At 37.5% G+C, this 21,188-nt stretch overlaps 1 protein-coding gene across 2 annotated transcripts; it reads left to right on the forward strand.

The window, feature by feature from the left end:
• Positions 1-222: 222 nt before the first annotated feature.
• Positions 223-7,773, forward strand: LOC147500037 (tRNA (guanine(26)-N(2))-dimethyltransferase 2-like). Of its 2 annotated transcripts, none has more exons than XM_086561752.1 (13): positions 223-354; positions 1,110-1,347; positions 1,895-2,167; positions 2,282-2,369; positions 3,026-3,147; positions 3,396-3,535; positions 3,621-3,693; positions 3,796-3,884; positions 4,006-4,111; positions 5,384-5,596; positions 6,374-6,568; positions 6,769-6,846; positions 7,226-7,773. In XM_086561752.1, the coding sequence occupies exons 2-13, from the start codon at positions 1,204-1,206 to the stop codon at positions 7,457-7,459; spliced, it is 1,755 nt and encodes a 584-aa protein (XP_086417878.1). In that variant the 5' UTR covers positions 223-354; positions 1,110-1,203; the 3' UTR covers positions 7,460-7,773. The 2 variants fall into 2 exon arrangements, with proteins under 2 accessions (XP_086417878.1, XP_086417879.1); XM_086561753.1 differs by having other exon boundaries at positions 1,183-1,347.
• Positions 7,774-21,188: the final 13,415 nt, after the last annotated feature.

Raw genomic sequence — 21,188 nt, forward strand, 5'->3', positions numbered from 1 at the left:
TTCATATTAGAGGCCACATAGATGAAAAAAATCCTCCTTTAAAGGTCTCAGATTTAGTATATAGATAGTAGATGTGACACCTTTACAAACTTTCATGATTTTGGGTTTTGGGTAATGACAAATTGGGGGTCAAATGGGCCTGATATGCAAAATATAGGCCCAACATAAGATTGGGCCTGTTAGGGGTGTTCAAGTTTCACACCTGCTAAAACCCTAAACCCTACACATACAGTTCACTGAAAAATATAAGCCCAGTAATAAGAAAGAAGAAAAATTAGGATTAATAATAATTAAGACAAGTTGCTAAGGCAGAGAGAATTGAACATTGAGTACGTAGCTACACAAAATTTTCAAGTAAGTGGAATTGATTGCTTTCTTCTCTTTATTAGTTTTCTATTCTATCTATATTCTTATACAGACACCAAAAAGATACAATCTTTAAGGATTGTAATGATATATTGAAAGAAGCCCAATGTCGTTATTATCGAAATGTATTGCGTGAAATTTTGAAGTTATATATTTTGGGATGTGTTTGATTGTACAGGTTAATTGTCATGGGGAAAAAAAAAGTTATATAGTTTTGGATACCTCAGAATTTGGATTATGAGCACTTGTAATGCCACAACTAGATATGTTATGGGAAAGTTGGCATTGCATTCACCTTTTGAATGAATTACAAGCAAGACATCTTTACACTTTTCATTAGTGTAATATACTTCCCTGATGTACCTTACTATTGGATCACTAGAGCTTCAACATAGGAAGGCCATGCATTTGCTAAACACTGAATCTATTCCCTTGCTCTTATTTGATTCTCCAGTGAAAAGAAGAATCAATGTACTATAATCTTGAGGTTGCATTCCACTCTAAAAATATTTGTTAGGTTCATATAACTGAATTTTCTTAATTAGTGAAGTTCACCACATGTCAGCTATTAAGTTTCGTTCTGTTCACTGCGATAATTAGTTTGCATATTTCTTTTCAATGTTGTATTGGTTGAGACTTGAGACTTGGAAACTAGCAGATATATCAGTTGAGAAATAAATAGAAATGAAATAGCTGATGTATGTACTCTGCGTTGATGAAGAATTTGATATGCTTGTTTGCAGAGATCCTCAAGCTTCCAAGAAGACTTGCAAGCATAACTACTGATTTTTCCACTTATCTTTTTGGTCAACACAGACACCAATATCTTATTTAAACATGGGTGAAGTAAGTGCTGAAGGCAAACATCAGACCTTGAACCAGATTATGTCAACTGATCCTGATGATTATACCATAATTAAAGAGGGAGAAGCAGAGATTATAATGCATGCTAAGAATGAAGTCTTCTACAATAAAGCCCAGGTACTTCATTACGATTTGTGTCTTCTCACTCTTCTGTGATCATGGCATTACCAAATATTAAGTATAAGTTAAACCTCTCTCTATCTCTCTCTATGTGTATGTATGTATGTATATGTATATATAAGTGTCAGAGTTATCTACCACTTTTGTTCAGTTTCAACGAACCTATGGAATCCCATCTGTGTCAGGCACTCAGCCATTTAATGCTTGGGAGTTTGGTGTGGTAACAAGGTGACGTTTTGGGGTTTTGGAACGCCTACAGTCTTCTTCAAAAATTAGAACAATTTAGAAATGATTAGGACTTAGCAGAAGAAATGTTAGATCATCGTATGCGTTTCATAAATGTTAGATGATTATTAGCTTCAACAAAGAAAAAATACTCCAATAAAAATATGGATGATTCTGCTGTTATGTAACAACCGTTAAAATTAACCCAAGGATCCTAGATCTCTCGTGCAAGTTTTGGTTAAAAGGTTCAATGATTATAGTTCATTGTGCTGAACATTTTTTATATGCAGGACCTGACTTGTTAAGTTTCAATAACCAGGTTAACAACAGAGACATGTCAATTGCTGTTCTGAGAACCTTTCTGTCCAAACGCAAAGAAGAGCACGAAGCAATATTGAACAAAAAAACAGAAAGAGGACATAACCTATCATTGGAGGAGAATTGTTCTGAACCTTTATCAGAGGAGATATCTAAACACAATGGTGAAATTTTAAATACTGAATGTGAAGAGCCGGTACAAGAAGAATCAGAAGAACCGGTCAAGAAGATGGCTGGAAAAAGGAGAGAACTGAAGGCAGTGAAAGTTCTAGAGGTTTTTATTTCCCTTCATCTATTTGGGTTATCTCTGTATTTCTAGTATTAGAGTTCATCCTTCACATAAAAACTCTCATTGTATCATTGCATCTTTTTCTTCATGACTTTGCAGGCATTAGCTGCTTCTGGGTTAAGAGCTCTGCGTTATGCACGTGAAGTGGAAGGACTCGGTCAAGTTATTGCCCTTGACAATGATAAAGGTATCCAATTTAAGTTTTTGATATTTGGAATGAAATTCTGAGCTTTTATAAGGAAGATATAGTATTATCGAAAAAAAAAAAAATTAAATAAATAAGGAAGATATAGTTGTGATGTCCAAGAACAATCTCTTTTAATTGTTCGTAATTGAAAATGAATGGTGGAAATGTAATTTGAATGAAGTTGAATTGAATTGAAGAGTCGAGATGAAGTAAACTGAAGCTTTTTATTGAATAACAATGGTGGTTTTACAATCGCTCTGTTTTCTCTCTTTCTCTCTCCAGTTTACAACAATTTTTGTGGGAATGTTCGAATGAATCTTTCTTTCTACTCATCCAGTCTTTATATAGTGTCTTCAATTAGCTTTGACCCAATCAAATCATGACGCGTGTACATTGTCTTTCTCCTTTTTTTTCCGCTCAATACTTGCAAATGTTTGAAATAACCACGAAATATACCGAGATATTGATCTTTATGTCAATATCTCAAGCTTTGAAATATCAGATAAAATGCCTAAAGGCACGATATTTGCCCACTACAATAGTATCATGAATTCGAGCTACAGATACTATGCTTGTGTTTCTATGTTATAATCATTACCACCTTATATCCTGCCCATCTTGAGAATTAAGTGATGTGCGCTGCCTTTTGTTTGCAGCATCTGTTGAAGCTTGCAAGAGAAACATAAAGTACAATGGTTCAGTAGCCTGTTCGAAAGTGGAAGCTCATCTTGCTGATGCTCGTGTTTTTATGCTAACACACCCAAAGGAATTCGATGTGGTATGCAATATCCATACCATTACAGATACTATGATTTTCTTTCTAGAAGCTCATTGAGCGTTTCTTATACAGTAAGAATTTCTATGCTATGGGAAGATGAGGAAAACATTGTGGAGAAAGCATATGAAAAAATAACTGACAATGCACCATATTTGGTAGTGTTGTTACTTACGAACAACCTTTTGTTTTTATGTTTGTTCTTTGTGTGTGAAGATTCTACATGATCCATTTGGTCACTTCTGTTACAGGTTGATCTTGATCCTTATGGTTCACCTTCTATATTCTTGGACTCTGCGGTTCAGTCTGTTGCGGATGGAGGAATGTTGATGTGCACAGCGACTGATATGGCAGTGCTGTGTGGAGGCAATGGGGAGGTCTGCTATTCCAAGTAAGCCTGCTTGCTTCCTGTCCCTTGAAATTGATAAATTTGTTTGACTTATTTAGTCTTTTTCAACAATTGGTTTTGAAATTAGATATGGTTCCTATCCACTGAGAGGAAAGTATTGTCACGAAATGGCTTTGAGGATTCTCCTTACATGCATCGAGGTGATTTCATCTTTTTGACAGAGCTATTTTGATCAGATCATATCGTTATGTAGGTTTTTTCTTGTGGCAATAACACGTTGTTGTCCTGTCTCATGGGTGCAGAGCCACGCAAATCGTTATAAGCGGTACATAGTGCCTGTTCTCTCTGTACAGATGGACTTTTATGTCCGTGTTTTCGTGCGAATATTCACGTGAGTAGCTTATCTCTTGTAAAAGTACTATAATAGCAGCTAAGCTTCTTTACTGACTCAAGAATTAATACCACCATAAAACTTGTATCTGACTTGAATTTGCAATATGGGTGAATGACAGTTCCGCTGGTGCAATGAAGAATACTCCTCTTAAGCTTTCATATGTCTATCAGTGCATTGGATGCGATTCTTTCCATCTGCAATGTGTGGCTAGGACAGTCACCAAGGTAATTATCGTGTTCCACAGATAATATGTTATATGGATTATGCTGCTTTGTATGAACAGCTACATGAGTTAATATACATGTGTCATTGTCAAGTTGTCAACCATAGGTAAGCCTGGCAAGTATCAGGAGGCACTGTCAATACACCTAGATAAAGCTTAGTACATGTAACTTTGACATATATTGACACGAATCCCAAAAGCATAGCTGTATACAAGTCAACCATGACAGTTTAATCTACTAATCGCACTTCTCGTTAAATCTTACCAGTTAGGTGCAAGGGATGCTCAAATATATTATTTCCTTCCTAGTAAAATTAATGAAAACAACCCCCGTAAGGCATATCTGGGTCTTACTTTATCTAGAATGGTTCAGGTGACAAGATATGTACCACCCTTGCAAGTTAGTATCACTTGCACTTTCCTGCATCTCTCGCCTGAATCTGACCCATTAATTTTTTAGGCCCTCAAGGGCCTCTACTTGTTTTTATTTTGAGTTTCAATCTTTTATGTTAGAGTGCTTTATCATTGAAAAGTGTTGTGAAGTTGTTTGATGTATCCCTCTTTCCATAGATCCAAACCAGCGTCAAAAAACACGAAGTAAAAGGAGTATCTAGATTCGCTAGAAAAAACCAATAAATTTATTTCTTTTTCCGATGCACTCGTTTTTGTATTAAGGGTTTTACATCTTCTTTCATAAGTGGTTAGATTGCTTGTTTGCATTTTCCTGTCTTGTTTTGTTTTGCAAAGAAAGGAGGTAATTATGCGAATCAGCTTTTTTAGCTAAAAGGTTTCAAGACTATAATACCTCAAGTGAATGAATACATTAATTTCTCAGGGTTTTTTATTTTATTTTTTTCTATTCTATTTATCAAAAGAATGTGGGTGATTATCTTTTTAATGAATACCTTTTATTTTGCAAACCGAACTGTCATTTGTATCATTTATTTTGGTTATCGCTAATTCCTCTGCAAACCAGTTCATTGCCAAGTGTCTGTTTGAAACTATGCTGCCAAAGGCCCCGCGAAGGCGCCAGTTTTAGTAAATATTGTTGCATTTTGTTGTCAAAGGCGACAAGGCGCCAGTTGGGAAGCCTAGCGTCTTGCCTCGCCCTATAGAAGTTAAAACAGAGGTCTGAAGTGTAATAAACTTATAAAAGCTATTAGCTTCACTTGTCTCTCTTAATTAAACCCATTTTGTAGAGAAGTGGCAGGTCAGTTTGATTTCCCTTATGTTTATGTTTGAACCTTACTGATTTCCTGTTCCTTTTTTGAAGAATAATAGCGTCAGATATCTACCGGGGTTTGGTCCCGTGGTTCCTCAAGAGTGCAGCGATTGTGGTAAAAAGTACAACGTTGGTGGGCCCATATGGTCTGCTCCTATCCACGATCAAGAATGGGTTTCTTCAATACTAGCAAATGTTATATCGATGAAGTACCGTTATCCTGCCTTCGATCGTATATCTGCTGTTTTAACAACTGTCTCAGAGGTACCAACTACTGCTGTTAGTTTTATTTTGAACTTATAGATTTTATTTTTTATTAATTTTTTTAAAATGCTAATTATCTGTGACTCATTTGGTTTTAGCTGATTGAACAAAAGAATAGTATATTTCCGTTGTTTTGCCTTGTGTTTTTATTGCACTACACCACTACTACAATGCTGTAGTATTCTTATTGTATTTAGACATTTAGTACTGCATTAACATAGCAGGTGTCCAGCCACTCATAATTGTTTATGAATGAAATTTGTAATAAATAATAGAAATTTGACAGCTTTGTGGTTAAATTTCTAAAACATGTTCTCAAAGAAATGAATTCAATCTTAGCGTGGCAATGTATATGAGATGATACCTGTTATTACTTTTCAACATAGAGTGAGCTCTAGTCGTCCCTTTTATAACGGCCATGTAGTTTTGTCATGCACCTTTCCTTATATGGATTTAAAGTAAAATGAAACATTAACCACATAAAAATACTTCCCAATGTATCCTATAAGCGGGATGATCACATTAAATAATGTCATTAACCTCTTCTTGGACGAACTATGAACTATTACAATTTGTAGTAGTACTCTGCCACCTTTTTTAAGCAAGTTAAGTATCTTCCAAGTTTAGTGACTTTTAAATTCTTGCTTGTGTTGAGCAAATGTTCTAAGTAGTGAATACTCTGAACTCAAGTTGATGGATGCTTACAATATGAATGTTCCTGTGCACTCTTCCTATCTTGATATCCTTGTCTAATTCCAACTAACTTTCTGCCTACAGGAGTTGCCTGATGTCCCTCTCTTTCTGAGTCTGCACAACCTTTGTGCCACTCTGAAATGCACTTCCCCTTCTGCAGTTATATTTCGCTCTGCAGTGATTAATGCAGGATATCGCATCTCTGGAACTCATGTGAACCCATTGGGACTCAAGTCAGATGCTCCCATGAATGTCATTTGGGACATCATGCGTTGCTGGGTAGTTACAAGTCTCCTTTGCCTTCCTATTTGAAATATGAACTGTTTTTTAATTATAACTAGGAATCCATTTTTTTACAACTAGGAATACCAAATTGTTGTCTCGTCTTTCTTCCTCGGTAATAACATAGAATAGTATAAGTAGGGGTAGGAGAACTGTTTGCAAATTTTCACTTCTTGATTTCTGATTTGCTTGTACAGGTGAAGAATCATCCTGTGAAAGCGCAAGCTGAAGATCAATCTGGAACTGTGATTCTTGCCAAGGAACCAACATTGCAAGTATGTCCTGTTGTCACAACTCACGATACTGGCTTGTTTGTTATCTTCTTTCTTTTTCTTTTTCGCTGTGAAAAGTCGGCATGAAATGAAGTTTATGAGATGTCTGACTTGAGACAATAACTCACCATATAGACCTTGAGGTTCCATATTATTTCAAACTGCTTGGCATCTTTTAATAACTCATTCTGTATAAACGCTACAACCAATGGCGTGGGATGATATAAAGTACAATTGGAAGTTTGACCACGTATAATAAGCATAACTTGAGTTTTGATTATATGTGTTTGGAACTTTGACCATGCAATTTGGAACTTTAAATTTGTGGCTTTGGATCATATATATAATTTGGAGCTTACTGTCTTTCTCCTTTTTATGGAAGGCTGATTTTGCTCGAGCAGTTGCTTCCCTCAGCAAAGCACAAGCCAAAAAGGTGGCTCGCTTCCTCCCCAATCCTGAAAAGCATTGGGGCCCTAAGCTTAGAGCAGGTCGTCAAATCACAAGCAAACATGTGTCTCTACTGGGTCCTCTGGCAATTAATGGGTCTGAGGGTCATGAAGAAGAAGATAAAGTTGATTCTAAGCGTCAAAAGATCGATGATCCTGCCTCCTCGTAAAAGGGAAAATGGATCTGAAGCAGAATGTTGTCGAATCATCACAAGTTGGTCAAAGACATGAATCTGAGAAGGTGGCCAGTGGTAGCAGAATACCTTGTGGAGTAATTGTATCTTTCCAGTTTGTGTTTTAAGGGTTCTTTGTATCAATGTCAGAGAAATAGAAGAAAGAAAAAATGTAATGGTTGCTTTATTGTGCCTAAGATGGTGTATTTCCTGAAATAAAAGTTTTCCTCTGCAAGTCACTATTGCATTGAAATGTTTCGTTGTTTGTCTGGTACAAGTTTTGGTTTATAAAATTGGCACTATTACTGTAATCCCTGGTACAACTTGCATAGCATCTTTAGAATTCTTTAATCCCTGACTGAAGTTGAATATGCCAGATATCGAAGTCCCATATCTCCCTTGAAAAACTGCATTCCCAGAAAACATGGTTTATGTCTTCTTTTTTGTGACACCCTAGGTAGCACCAGGAGGCAAAATTAAAACCTTTTCTTTGTGAGCGATTGTCTGTACCTGCACAGTTATCTAAGAGTTTCAATGCAGTAGCTGTTTCTTTTTAATGTACGAAAGAGTTCCACAATATTTCCACCACCACAATTTCGATCTGATTTTTGCATCTTGTAACTTCATGAGCTGAACTGACAGTTGACTTTCCTCTTTCTTGTCTGGCTTCCATATCATGTAGTCCACTATCTGTCATATTCGTTATGGGCATTTTGTCTTCAGGTGGGATTCATCATGTTTTGAGCGTGCTTGTACTGTTGTTTTTGAAGGTTATTGGGACATTTTTATTTTTTCCTTTACCATTGTGGTTTTTCTTGCCAGATGAGTTGATGTAATTACTACAAGATGCAGATATGCATCAAATGCCTAAAAACAACCCAAGGAACTTGCTGGAATTCAGATACTAAAGTGCTTTAGAGATGGGAACTAGCACTTAAGCTATACCGAGGGCACCAAAACGTATTTGTTGTAAGTGGGAACCTCCAGACGTATGGGTTATAAAAATTAAGAGCATCTCTAGGTGGTGGTAGTATATTCTTCAAATTTGAAGAAAAAATTTCGAAAATCTGTTCGCAAATTTTGACCAACTCTAGGTAGTTGTAAATAACGACCGCAAAATTAATTGTAGAGCCCACCACACGCGCCAGTACTAATATCGCGTGCTATGTCTATTTAAATGTCGCGCGACAGTCAAACTTTTGTCATTTCACACATTTTTTTTCAACTTAGTTTCTCTAGTTCTAGCAAAAAAATGAATTCCGACGACGAATACGTCTATAATAACCAAACAAGATAGAGTGGTGACGGTGAAGAAGAAGACAAGAGTGGTAATAGTGCATATGTTTGAAACAATCCCATGAGTGATCTAGGTGATGAACCAACCACTTCTGGAGCTCGAAATCAGGGAGCTGAGTCCGATCCATTGTTGCTTCAGTATCAGCAAGTCTATTTTGAATTTCTTGCTGAGGCTATAGCCATCTTAGACCGGTGTCTAGGAGGTTTCATGATAGGCATGTCTCAAGAGTTGTTCTTGAGCAACATGTATGTATTTTAATTTCATATATTAGCAGTAGTAGTAATTAATTTTAGTAGTTAAATACGCACATTTTTATTTTTATTTTTTTAATTTTAGTTTCATTTTGTGTACATCATAGATGTGTTATGTATCGGGTTCGATGCACTCCACGTGCACTTAAGATGTGGTGGGATGATATTAAAAAAGTCGGTGCACTTGACCATGTTAGAGATTCTTAGCTTCTTTAAGAATATGATGGGTGCCGAGTACACCAATCATGTTGAAGACTGCTTCATTGATGAGTTACATGTGAGAAATGCTATTACTCCAAATGTTGTAGCTAGTCTTGTGCAGGAGATTACTGAAGCTGAAATTAAAGCTGCACTGTTCAACATGGGGGATACAAAATCACCAGGACCTGATGGATTTAATGCTTATTTCTTCAAATTCTGTTGGAATGTAGTAGGTGGTGATTTTATTAATATTATCCAAAACTTTTTTGTAACTAACAAGATGCCAAGAGGAGTCAATGCAACTAGGCTGTACTTAATTCTTAAAGTGCAGAATCCTAGCAAGGTGGAAGATTACAGGCCCATTGCTTGTTGCAACATTGTATACAGATGCATTGCGAAGGTGATAACTAACATATTAAAAACTTTCATAGAGGAAAGAATTGATCCTTGCATTGTCAAATTGCTTTCATCCCAGGTCATAGTATACAAGATAATCTGTTGCTTTCTCATGAGCTCTTAAGAAGCTATGGCAGAACCAGAATATCTCCTTGATGCTCCATTAAAGTTGATCTAAAAAAAGCATACAATATGGTGAGTTGGAATGCTATCTTTATGATGCTTCGACGATTCAACTTCCCTCCAAGAATGATACAATGGATTGAAACTTGTATTTCTACTCCAAGTTACTCGGTGCTCATAAATGGTGTTGTTGAAGGTTTCTTTGGAGGTAGGAGAGGGCTCAGGCAAGGATACCCTCTCTCTCTCTCTCTCCTTACATTTTGTTTTGGTGATGGAGATTTTGGGAAGTTTACTGAAATTTAGTATTGATGCTAAGATGATTAAGCTACATCCTAAATGTAAGAAGGTACGGATATCCCATCTATGATTTGCTGATGATGTTTTATTATTTGCCAGAGTAGAAACAGCTTCTGTCCTTGCTGTCATTGAAGTTCTTAATTCTTTCTCTGATGCAACTGACTTATCAATGAACAAATCCCCTACTATTCTAGTGGGATTGAACTTGTTTCTCCTCCTATTGCATGTCTTGGAGTTCCTCTAGTGTCTTCAAGATTGGGTATCCATGAATGTCAGGCTTTAGTGGAAAGAGTTTCCAACAGAATTACAAGTTGGAAGGCAAGGACTTTTTCACATGCTGGTAGGGTCCAACTTATACAATCTGTTCTAACCTCATTTCATACTTATTGGTCTAGAACATTTATCCTTCCCAAGAATGTCCTTGAACAGGTTTCTAAGTTGTGTGCAAGGTTCTTATGGAGTGGTCCAGCTATGGAAAATAAATTGCATCAGGCAAGCTAGGAAAGAATTTGTTCGTCTAAAGAGGAGGGTGGTCTTGGTATTACTGACTTATACAAGTGGAATAAGGCATCGTATTGTGGTATAGTTTATAAAGTAGCTGCTAAGGAGGACACTATGTGGGTTAAATGGGTTTGGCAGCAACAAGTCAAAAAGAATTTCTTCTGGACAATGCAAATACCTACAGACTGCTCCTGGGTTTGGAGACATGACTGAAGACCAGAAAGTTGGCAGTTAAGTTTACTAGAGTAAGAATTGCTAATGGGAAAACTACTTTACTATGGCATGATCCCTGGTGTGCTGGTGGTGCTCTGCTTTATAACCACGCATCACTTCAAGCTTGGAATTTTCCTATTGATGCAACTGTTGAGGTTCTCATTACTCAAGGGAGATGGAATCAGTTTGTTGAAAACATTCAAGATGCAGTAATAAGAAATTATATTCTTAGTATCTGTCACACCCCGAATTTCGACAGAATTCGGAAAAATATTATTTGTTCCCGACTCTTCGATCTCCGAGGTGTGACGCACTCTCAACTCCCAAAAACCCATAAACAGTTTAAATATGCGGATAAATAAAAACTAATAAAAATTTTAAACTTAAACAAAAGTCATCTTCATTACAAAAATTTACAAATGAAAATGCAAATAACCTTATCTCAACTGAAAATCTATATCACCTCAAAGGAAAACAAGGCCTATCTTGAAATGCGACGCTAACACAAACCACAAGCAGCAACCAATCTTCTTCAACACTAAATCTGTCAAGACTTATCAACTATGTTCATTTAATGAACACACCCGATAAGCAAACATGCAAATCGGGTCAGCATTATAAAAATACTGGTGTGAGTAGTTCTAAAATACAACATATAATTATACATATATATACACAATCCATACGGCAATTAGTTCCTCCACCGAGGCGCCTTAACTTTTAACGACTAATACAACATCCTTAGGTATAATAAGTAAGGCATGTAGTTCCTCCACTGAGGCGCCTTAACTTCCCACTAACCACACAACAAACCATACGCATAATAAAAAGGCATGTAGTTCCTCCATCGAGGCGCCTTAGGTTATAACTAAACAAATACTCAACCAAGCATATTATATCCTGTACCGCATTTCATGCTCAATTACAGAGTGGGTTGTCTCTGCCCAAGTAATTAGTTTGACCCACACTTCTGCAAAACCATATACAATCATCTATCTAAAGATACATCATTAACCAACATATTACTATAATTATATTAATTAAGGCTTTCATTGCATGTCCCTAAAATCACGTCGTATCTATGTCTTGCCTAGTTTCCCTGGCTACCACAATCGCTTCCCAACGCCGAACATGTACATCTACATGCCTCCCCTTACATAATGAACCACTCCGGCTTAAACTACCTGGAAGGGATGCTTTGACACCGTAACCCTCACACAAAAGCCATTATGTAAGTATTGTCACTATTCGGCATAAAATATCGCGTCTCGTTCTATTTTCTTAACGGAATAATCAAGCCACTATTCAAATTTACACTGGAAGGGCCATTCAAATTTTTATGAAACGCCAGAAGGGCCAATCATATTACTTACGCCCGAAGGCCATTCGGATTCACTGAAATGCCAGAAGGGCCAATCAAATTGCACACGCCCACACAGGGCAAATCACATGAGTTGTGGTAGCTAGGTTCTAGGATTTTCGTTACGTAATTTATTCAGGTGTCATACATTTATGACTCATAATCATTCCACTATATCACGTGCAGGTCAAATACATTATTGCACTAAGCCAAAATATTTAGAAATATCTCAATATATCTCATAACCATTTCATTCTGTCACGTGCCAATATATTATTGCACTACGCCATCATCCCGTGGAAAATATCCACAAATACTCTACTAGCATCTTACCGATAAAATAATGGAGCATTTATACATTTATTTTTCCAAAACTATTGCATTTAATATATATATCCCAACATATTATATAATGTCACAATATCAACGTCAAATCTTAATTAGATAATGATAGCCAAATTTATACAAGTTTCCACAGCATTTTAGCATTTGATTTGTCCATACAATTTACAACATAAAATGTATCACAATTAAACAATCTACAGTCCACAATCAAAGCCCAATATATATATGCTTTACACACTACTCACGGTAATCTTAATTAGATAATGACAAACAACGTTATATAATTTTCGATAATATTTTATTACTATATTTGTCCATATTCTTAAATATGAGAAAAACTGGAAAAAAGTCAACATTCCACAGTCAACGGTCAAAGTCAACAGTCAATGGTCAAAGTCAACGCATCATGGTCGAAGTCAAACTGTCGTTCCTATGTTCAAGGTCGCTATGGTCATAGCCATGGTTTATTATTTAAGGTCAGGTCGCATGGCTCATGGGCTCATGACCAAGGTAATGGTTCGGACCCAACTGGCCAAACCCAAACCTTAGAACCCGAAAGTTTAAACATTTAAAGACCCAATTAGATATATTTTAAGTTATATGGACCGCCCAAAATAAACTTGAAACTGGCCCAAAGAAAGCTAATAGGTTTCGGCCCAAGCCAACTAAAAATGAAACTTAAACTGGCCCCAAACTTTACTTGGTTCGGCCCAAAAATAACTAATGTGGTCCGGTCCAAAACAACTTAAACTAAAAGAGCCCAAACAAAACACTCTAAGGCCCAAAAAGTTATAACCCGGCCCAAAAGAACAACTAAGCCCAAGCCCAAAAGAGACCACAGGTCGTCTTCCCCCTTCTCTCTCAGCTCACCAGCTCGCGTCCGGCCACCGCTACCACCCAACGGCACTCCAACCTAACCCAAAACGGTTCTGTTTTGAACCCCCATAAAAACCCCATCTTTCCATACCCACAAAAACCGATTCCCTCATACTGCGAAAACTCAACCAAAACTGGATCTGGAATCTTCATGCCGCCATTAATGGCTTCTCTCCGAGCTTTGAAAACCCTCCTTCGACAGCCCCATCCACTACAATCAACTATACACTGACTAGTGTAAAAGCCCCACACTCCAATTAAACAAAAAAAAAACAGCCCAACCACCGGTTCGGCCACCGTTAAAGCTTCTTCTCCGAGCTCCCAACCGCGCTCAAACCCCTCACCGCAAGTCTACGACCCATCATCCGTCCACAACTCAACAAAAACAACATTTAACAGTTAAATACAAGTGGTACTGGCGATGTCTTGGTCATAGCCTTGGCCGCCATTAACGAACTCCACGCTCCCGCTTCGACAGCATCCAACCAACCTCCAATAACCCACATCAACCACTTGCACACTTGACCCCGACATCAACCCACAAATTTCAACCAACAAATACCCCAAATCCACAGTTCAACTAACAAAAAAATATCTACCCCGCCACAGTATCCCAGTTCGACAGTTCAAATACAAATTTCCATAGTTTCAAGTTTTAATAACACGACATATTTTAACCGAAGAGAAATCAACAGTAACGAGAATTTAATAAAATAAATCCATAAAATATCTACTCACCTGTATTAACCCCCGACGAATCCCTCGCTCATCGTCCGAATTGTCGCGCTCCAATTCTCGAACAAACAAGCCGCCTCCATTTTTATTATTTTTTTATTCTCCAGGAACCCTATTATCTAGAACAATGTGATTATATACTTGGGTTTGAAACCCAAGCCCAACACAGACTCGGGCCCAGAAATCAGGCCCACATATCCCAAATCCAATCCAATCAAATATTAAATAAATAATTAAATTAATAAATAAATAAATAAATAAATACGTATTTTAAATACGGGCGTTACAGTATCCCTATAAATGATCATATCATTCATGACACTGTTATCTGGACACCTTCACAGTCTGGTAAGTTCACTTCTAGTTCAGCTTACAAGGTTATGAAAAGGACAACAGTTAAAGTATATTGGGGTAAGGTTGCTTGGGGTAAATGGGTAATACCAAAACATTCCTTCTCATGTTGGCAATTGTTTTCAGGAAGTCTTCCTACTCAGGATCGATTGATTAAGAAGAAGGTTTTGAGGCAATCTTTATGTTGTCTGTGCCACCAAGAGAGGGAGAACTCTAAGCACTTATATTTTGAATGTCCATATTCTCAGGAAGTGTGGAAGGGGGTCAAATCATCTATTGGTATTGTTACTGATTATCGAAACTCGAACCAAGAATGGACAAGTATTCTTAAGTTGTGTGGCAAGCGAAATGATTCAGCTGATGAGATACTCAAAGTCTATTTCTATCAGTTGATAAACTACATTTGGAATGATAGAAATAATCGAAGGTTTCAAAACTCATGCCCGACCAAAGTAGTGAAGGACAAACTTATTAGAGAATTAAAACTTTATTTGCAAGTTTAACTTATTATAGTTAGGACTCGATCATACTCGATTGCTTACTCAAAGACTGGGTTTGAACATTTCTTTCAGCAACAATGTGGATGTTAATTGTGCATGGATTAAACCTGATCCGGCCTGATACAATTAAATTGAGTAAGAAATACAAATCCTGATACACTTTCAAAACCATTCGAATTATGGCTAGGATGATTGAAATGGTTTTGACCGCAATCGTAAGTGGCCATAATTCGTTCCCAATAAACTTGGCCCGATTGATCATTCCCTACTATAGGATCTTCTCCAATCTCAATCCACACTCTAGTAAGAGCAATATTTTTTTCATTTGTCCAACTTGGACCCTGCTTTGTTTTGGTTGTGACATTAAAAGTGTTGTGTATGAAATGGCTGAGATTTTAGATAAGAATGTTTGAGTTGAGTGTATGTAAAATGAAGAAGAAGATGAGTGTAGATATATGGATGTAGAATTTCGGCCATTTTTTGCCCGTTGAAGCACGCGACATTAGAAGTGGGCGCCACCATTACCATTGTTGCAGTCTTTGGTCAAAGTAAAAACTGTGGGCGATATTTGCAATGGCGCGCAACATTACGACTGTCGCTCCGCATCCGATCCAAATTGCCAAATTTGCAAACAAGAATGCAGTTGGACAGGTGATGCGACCGAATTTGAGGCCACCTAGAGTTAGAATTCCGAAAAATTTCGACTTTTGGAAGTAAATTTGAAGGATTTGACATGTTATACTACCACAGATGGTACGTTTCAAGAAAATCCAGGCCCACCTGGCTATGGAGCAGTCTAGAGAAGTAGTGACTGCGAAGCTCTCCAGGTGCTTTGCAAGAACTTAGGAGTTAACCCAAGTTATGTACGTAGCTTAAGTTATGGGAACATAGATAAGTGTGTAAGTAGCGCACACTCATATCAGTAATCCAAGTGAAACTTGTGGAAATTGATTGAGAACTTAAAGCAACTACAAGTCTACAACTGTAGGAAGTGTTGTATGTCCCATTGGTATAGTAAAGCATGATCGTTAGATGTGCTTAGTTTAGGAATCAAAAGGAAACACTACAAAATTAAAGCTCGAAATAAGTGAATGCCCCGTTTTGATGTTTTTCGATTTTGTTGTTGTGTTGGTTTTCTTGGCCGGCCTGTTTAGAATTGGGACAAGTGAGGCTTAAGTATTTCTGGGGAATCATGATAACATGGAAATTGCTTATTGTTGGCTATGTTATACCTAGTCTATTCACTTTTGTAAGTTGTTAATAAGCTCTCACTCTCATGCTTGGTTATATGAACTTCAGTATGTGAGGAAGTGGGGGTACTATATGGGATCCTATTTTGGTTATGTTGTTTAACTGATTTCTCCAGTAATATTTTTCCTAATTATGCACGTAGCTGGATTATTAATCGATGATTTACCAAATGTGTGTGTATTGCTCCAGTGATAAAATTTTGTTTTGCAACAGCAGCAAATATTGAGTGCTATTTAGCTCGAAAATGTATTTTTCAGTGGACTTAAAAGTTTGTTTATAAGATGGCTCTATGACACAGAATAGTGTAAGCTATATATGGAGGGACAATGGTGGATCAAATGGGAAATGTCTTGTACGTTAACCTACGCAGGAGGAGGGTACAAAAGATCAGTGCTAGGTGTACCAGGAACTCAAAGCCATTGAAGTGGGCCTGCTTCTAAGCAACAAGGTCAAACTGTGTTCTGATTCTCTAAGAGCAATACAAATCCTTAAGGGAACTGATGAAGGTCCCCCTTGGTACTGCAGTAACATCATAGCAGCTATCAAAATTCATAATACAAGGCTGGAAAATGTTATCTTTACGCATGTTTACAGAGAAATTAATATAATCTGACGCCACTACCACCTTCTTGAAGTTGGTTTGTAAACAACCTTCCAAGCCCTTCTTGATTGCCATAAGTTATAATGTAAGGATACATTTGGTTGAGCTGCTGCCGTTAAAAGCCAGTAGAACGTTGCCCTCATGGTCGCGTATTGCTCCACCTATTCCAGCTGAGGAGGCAGTCAAGGAACCATCTGCATTCAATTTAATTGTATCAGGATCAGGTTTAATCCAATCACAATTAACATCCACATTGTTGCTGAAAGAAATGTTCAAACCCAGTCTTTGAGTAAGCAATCGAGTATGATCAGAGTCGGCAACTATAATAAGTTGCGCTTGCAAATAAAGTTTTAATTCTCTAATAAGTTTGTCCTTCACTACTTTGGCTGGGCATCTTGAGTTTTGAAACCTTCGATTATTTCTATCATTCCAAATGTAGTTTATCACTGCACAGACATAGACTTTGAGTATCTCATCAGCTGAATCATTTCGCTTGCCACACAACTTAAGAATACTTGTCCATTCTTGGTTCGAGTTTCGATAATCAGTAACAATACCAATAGATGATTTGACCCCCTTCCACACTTCCTGAGAATATGGACATACAAAATATAAGTGCTTAGAGTTCTCCCTCTCTTGGTGGCACAGACAACATAAAAATTGCCTCAAAACCTTCTTCTTAATCAATCGATCTTGAGTAGGAAGACTTCCTGAAAACAATTGCCAACATGAGAAGGAATGTTTTGGTATCACCCATTTACCCCAAGCAACCTTACCCCAATATACTTTAACTGCTGTCCTTTTCATAACCTTGTAAGCTGAACTAGAAGTGAACTTACCAGACTGTGAAGGTGTCCAGATAACAGTGTCATGAATGATATGATCATTTATAGGGATACTAAGAATATAATTTCTTAGTACTGCATCTTGAATGTTTTCAACAAACTGATTCCATCTCCCTTGAGTAATGAGAACCTCAACAGTTGCATCAATAGGAAAATTCCAAGCTTGAAATGATGCGTGGTTATAAAGCAGAGCACCACCAGCACATCAGGGATCATGCCATAGTAAAGTAGTTTTCCCATTAGCAATTCTTACTCTAGTAAACTTAACTGCCAACTTTCTGGTCTTCAGTACATGTCTCCAAACCCAGGAGCAGTCTGTAGGTATTTGCATTGTCCAGAAGAAATTCTTTTTGACTTGTTGCTGCCAAACCCATTTAACCCACATAGTGTCCTCCTTAGCAGCTACTTTATAAACTAGACCACAATACGATGCCTTATTCCACTTGTATAAGTCAGTAATACCAAGACCACCCTCCTCTTTAGACGAACAAATTCTTTCCTAGCTTGCCTGATGCAATTTATTTTCCATAGCTGGACCACTCCATAAGAACCTTGCACACAACTTAGAAACCTGTTCAAGGACATTCTTGGGAAGGATAAATGTTCTAGACCAATAAGTATGAAATAAGGTTAGAACAGATTGTATAAGTTGGACCCTACCAGCATGTGAAAGAGTCCTTGCCTTCCAACTTGTAATTCTGTTGGAAACTCTTTCCACTAAAGCCTGACATTCATGGATACCCAATCTTGAAGACACTAGAGGAACTCCAAGACATGCAATAGGAGGAGAAACAAGTTCAATCCCACTAGAATAGTAGGGGATTTGTTCATTGATAAGCCAGTTGCATCAGAGAAAGAATTAAGAACTTCAATGACAGCAAGGACAGAAGCTGCTTCTACTCTGGCAAATAATAAAACATCATCAGCAAATCATAGATGGGATATCCGTACCTTCTTACATTTGGGATGTAGCTTAATCATCTTAGCATCAATACTAACTTTCAGTAAATTTCCCAAAATCTCCATCACCAAAACAAAAAGGTAAGGAGAGAGAGAGAGAGGGTATCCTTGCCTGAGCCCTCTCCTACCTCCAAAGAAACCTTCAACAACACCATTTATGAGCACCAAGTAACTTGGAGTAGAAATACAAGTTTCAATCCATTGTATCATTCTTGGAGGGAAGCTGAATCGTCGAAGCATCATAAAGATAGCATTCCAACTCACCATATCGTATGCTTTTTTTAGATCAACTTTAATGGAGCATCAAGGAGATATTCTGGTTCTGCCATAGCTTCTTAAGAGCTCATGAGAAAGCAACAGATTATCATGTATACTATGACCTGGGATGAAAGCAGTTTGACAATGCAAGGATCAATTCTTTCCTCTATGAAAGTTTTAAATCTGTTAGTTATCACCTTCGCAATGCATCTGTATACAATGTTGCAACAAGCAATGGGCCTGTAATCTTCCACCTTGCTAGGATTTTGCACTTTAAGAATTAAGTACAACCTAGTTGCATTGACTCCTCTTGGCATCTTGTTAGTTACAAAAAAGTTTTGGATAACATTAATAAAATCACCACCTACTACATTCCAACAGAATTTGAAGAAATAAGCATTAAATCCATCAGGTCCTGGTGATTTTGTATCCCCATCTTTGAGCAAGGCAGACTTTTAATTTCAGCGGTAATCTCTGCACAAGACTAGCTACAACATTTGGAGTAATAGCATTTCTCACCTGTAACTCATCAATGAAGCAGTCTTCAACATGATTGGTGTACTCGACACCCATCATATTCTTAAAGAAGCTAAGAATCTCATGTGTAACATCCACTTGATTGGTAAGCTTCTCACCATTATGCTTAGTAATAGACCAAATAACATTTCTATGCTTTCTTTCCTTGATGGAGTTATGAAAGAAAGCAGTACCCCTATCTCCCATGGTGTACCAATCACAATTAGATTTTTTTTCAGCTCATATTCTTCAGTCCTTGCTAACATTCTATAAGTCTGCATAGCCTGTACATCTTTCCTGTTGAGCAAGGCCCAAGTCTAAAGGGTTAGCCTGAACACTTTGTTGAAGAGCAAACAATTCTCTTCTAGCTTTGTCCACCCTCTTAGTGATATTCATGAAATGCCTTTTCGACCATCCCTTCAGAGCCATTTTAAGTCTCTTGAGCTTCTCCATAAGAACATACATAGGGTTTGAGTATATTCTCTGTTCCCAGACATTAGAAAGGATCTTGTTAAATTCAGGGTAGTGAACCCATCCATTATAGAATTTGAATGGCCCAGCTCTCTTGGTGAAGTCCATCCAAGTCACAAGAATAGGACAATGATCAGAAATACCATGAGGCAGGAATTCAATTTCTGTAGTAGGAAAAGAGCATCAGTAAGGCATCGATCAATCTTTGACATAATCCTTTTATTACCAACTGAGTTGTTGGACCACGTGTAGAAAAAACCTGGGGCCTTCAAGTCAGGCAAACCTGTATATTGCAAACAATTTGCAAAATCCAATATTTCTCTAGGATGTACTAGATCACCCCCAATTCTCTCATTAGAATGAAGAACATTATTAAAATCACCAATAACTATCCATGCAGGATTGTTAGGATTAGAGAAACTCACTAAATCATTCCACAAAGTGAGTCTGTCAAAACTGGCATTACTAGCATACATAACAGTCATCAAATAACACACTGAGCTAGGCGCATGACATACCTTGCAATGAATGAATTGGTCACTCTCCTTTAGTTTCTAAATATTAACAAGAGTTGGATCCCAGCATATCCAGATTCTACCATTACACTACTCTTGCTGTAATTCTCCAAAATATGCCAAGAAGGGCATCATATGTTCCTTATTCTATCAAATTGCCACATTTTAACTTTAGTCTCCAAAAGAGCAACAATACTTAAATATTTTTCAAGTTTGAGTTTATTTACCTCTGCGGCTTTGTGAGGGTCATTGATGCCCCTCACGTTCCATACACATACATGATTCATCTAACCTTACTTGTAGACCCCCTAGGTCCCCCTCTTTTCTTCTTGGTAGCCTTAGTCCAACCAGTAACTTGATCAAGACCTTCAAGAACCTCTTTGTGTGATCTAGTCTTAATCTTCATCTTCCCTGTTGGAGTAGCAATGCTTGTTTCAATCACTTGCTCCTCCCCATCACCATGATCATCTGAGAAATGATCTATTTCACTCATGGAATCAGCATCATCATCAGTATCAAAGTCATCTTCTATGCTATTATGGTTCTCCTTATCTTGTGCATAAAGCCTATCAACGGGTGTTTCTGCCCCTTCCTCAATAAGAATAGGTGTTGAAACAGCATGAACCTCATCAGTAATATCTTTCGCAAGCTCTATTGGTGCTCGGTAAACCACTATAGGTATTGTTTCCATTGCTATATCCGGTACAGCGAGAACATGCTCATTGGATTGAGTTTCAGCTACTCTGTAGACCTCAATCTCCCTACCAAGCACGATAACAGGTGGAACAACCTCCGTGACCTTATTACCCAAACCAGCAGTAGAACTAGTTTGTCCACCATTTGTATTCACATTCACAGTTGAT

This window comes from Coptis chinensis, chromosome 5 (assembly GCF_015680905.1).
Source record: "Coptis chinensis isolate HL-2020 chromosome 5, ASM1568090v1, whole genome shotgun sequence".
Lineage (NCBI taxonomy): Eukaryota > Viridiplantae > Streptophyta > Magnoliopsida > Ranunculales > Ranunculaceae > Coptis > Coptis chinensis.

Coding starts and splice junctions, on each gene's coding strand:
- LOC147500037 (XM_086561752.1), top strand. CDS start 1,204: ATGGGTGAAGTAAGTGCTGAAGGCAAACATCAGACCTTGAACCAGATT. Junction 1,348..1,894: donor TCTTCTACAATAAAGCCCAG/GTACTTCATTAC, acceptor TTCAATAACCAG/GTTAACAACAGAGACATGTC. Junction 6,569..6,768: donor GGGACATCATGCGTTGCTGG/GTAGTTACAAGT, acceptor TTGCTTGTACAG/GTGAAGAATCATCCTGTGAA.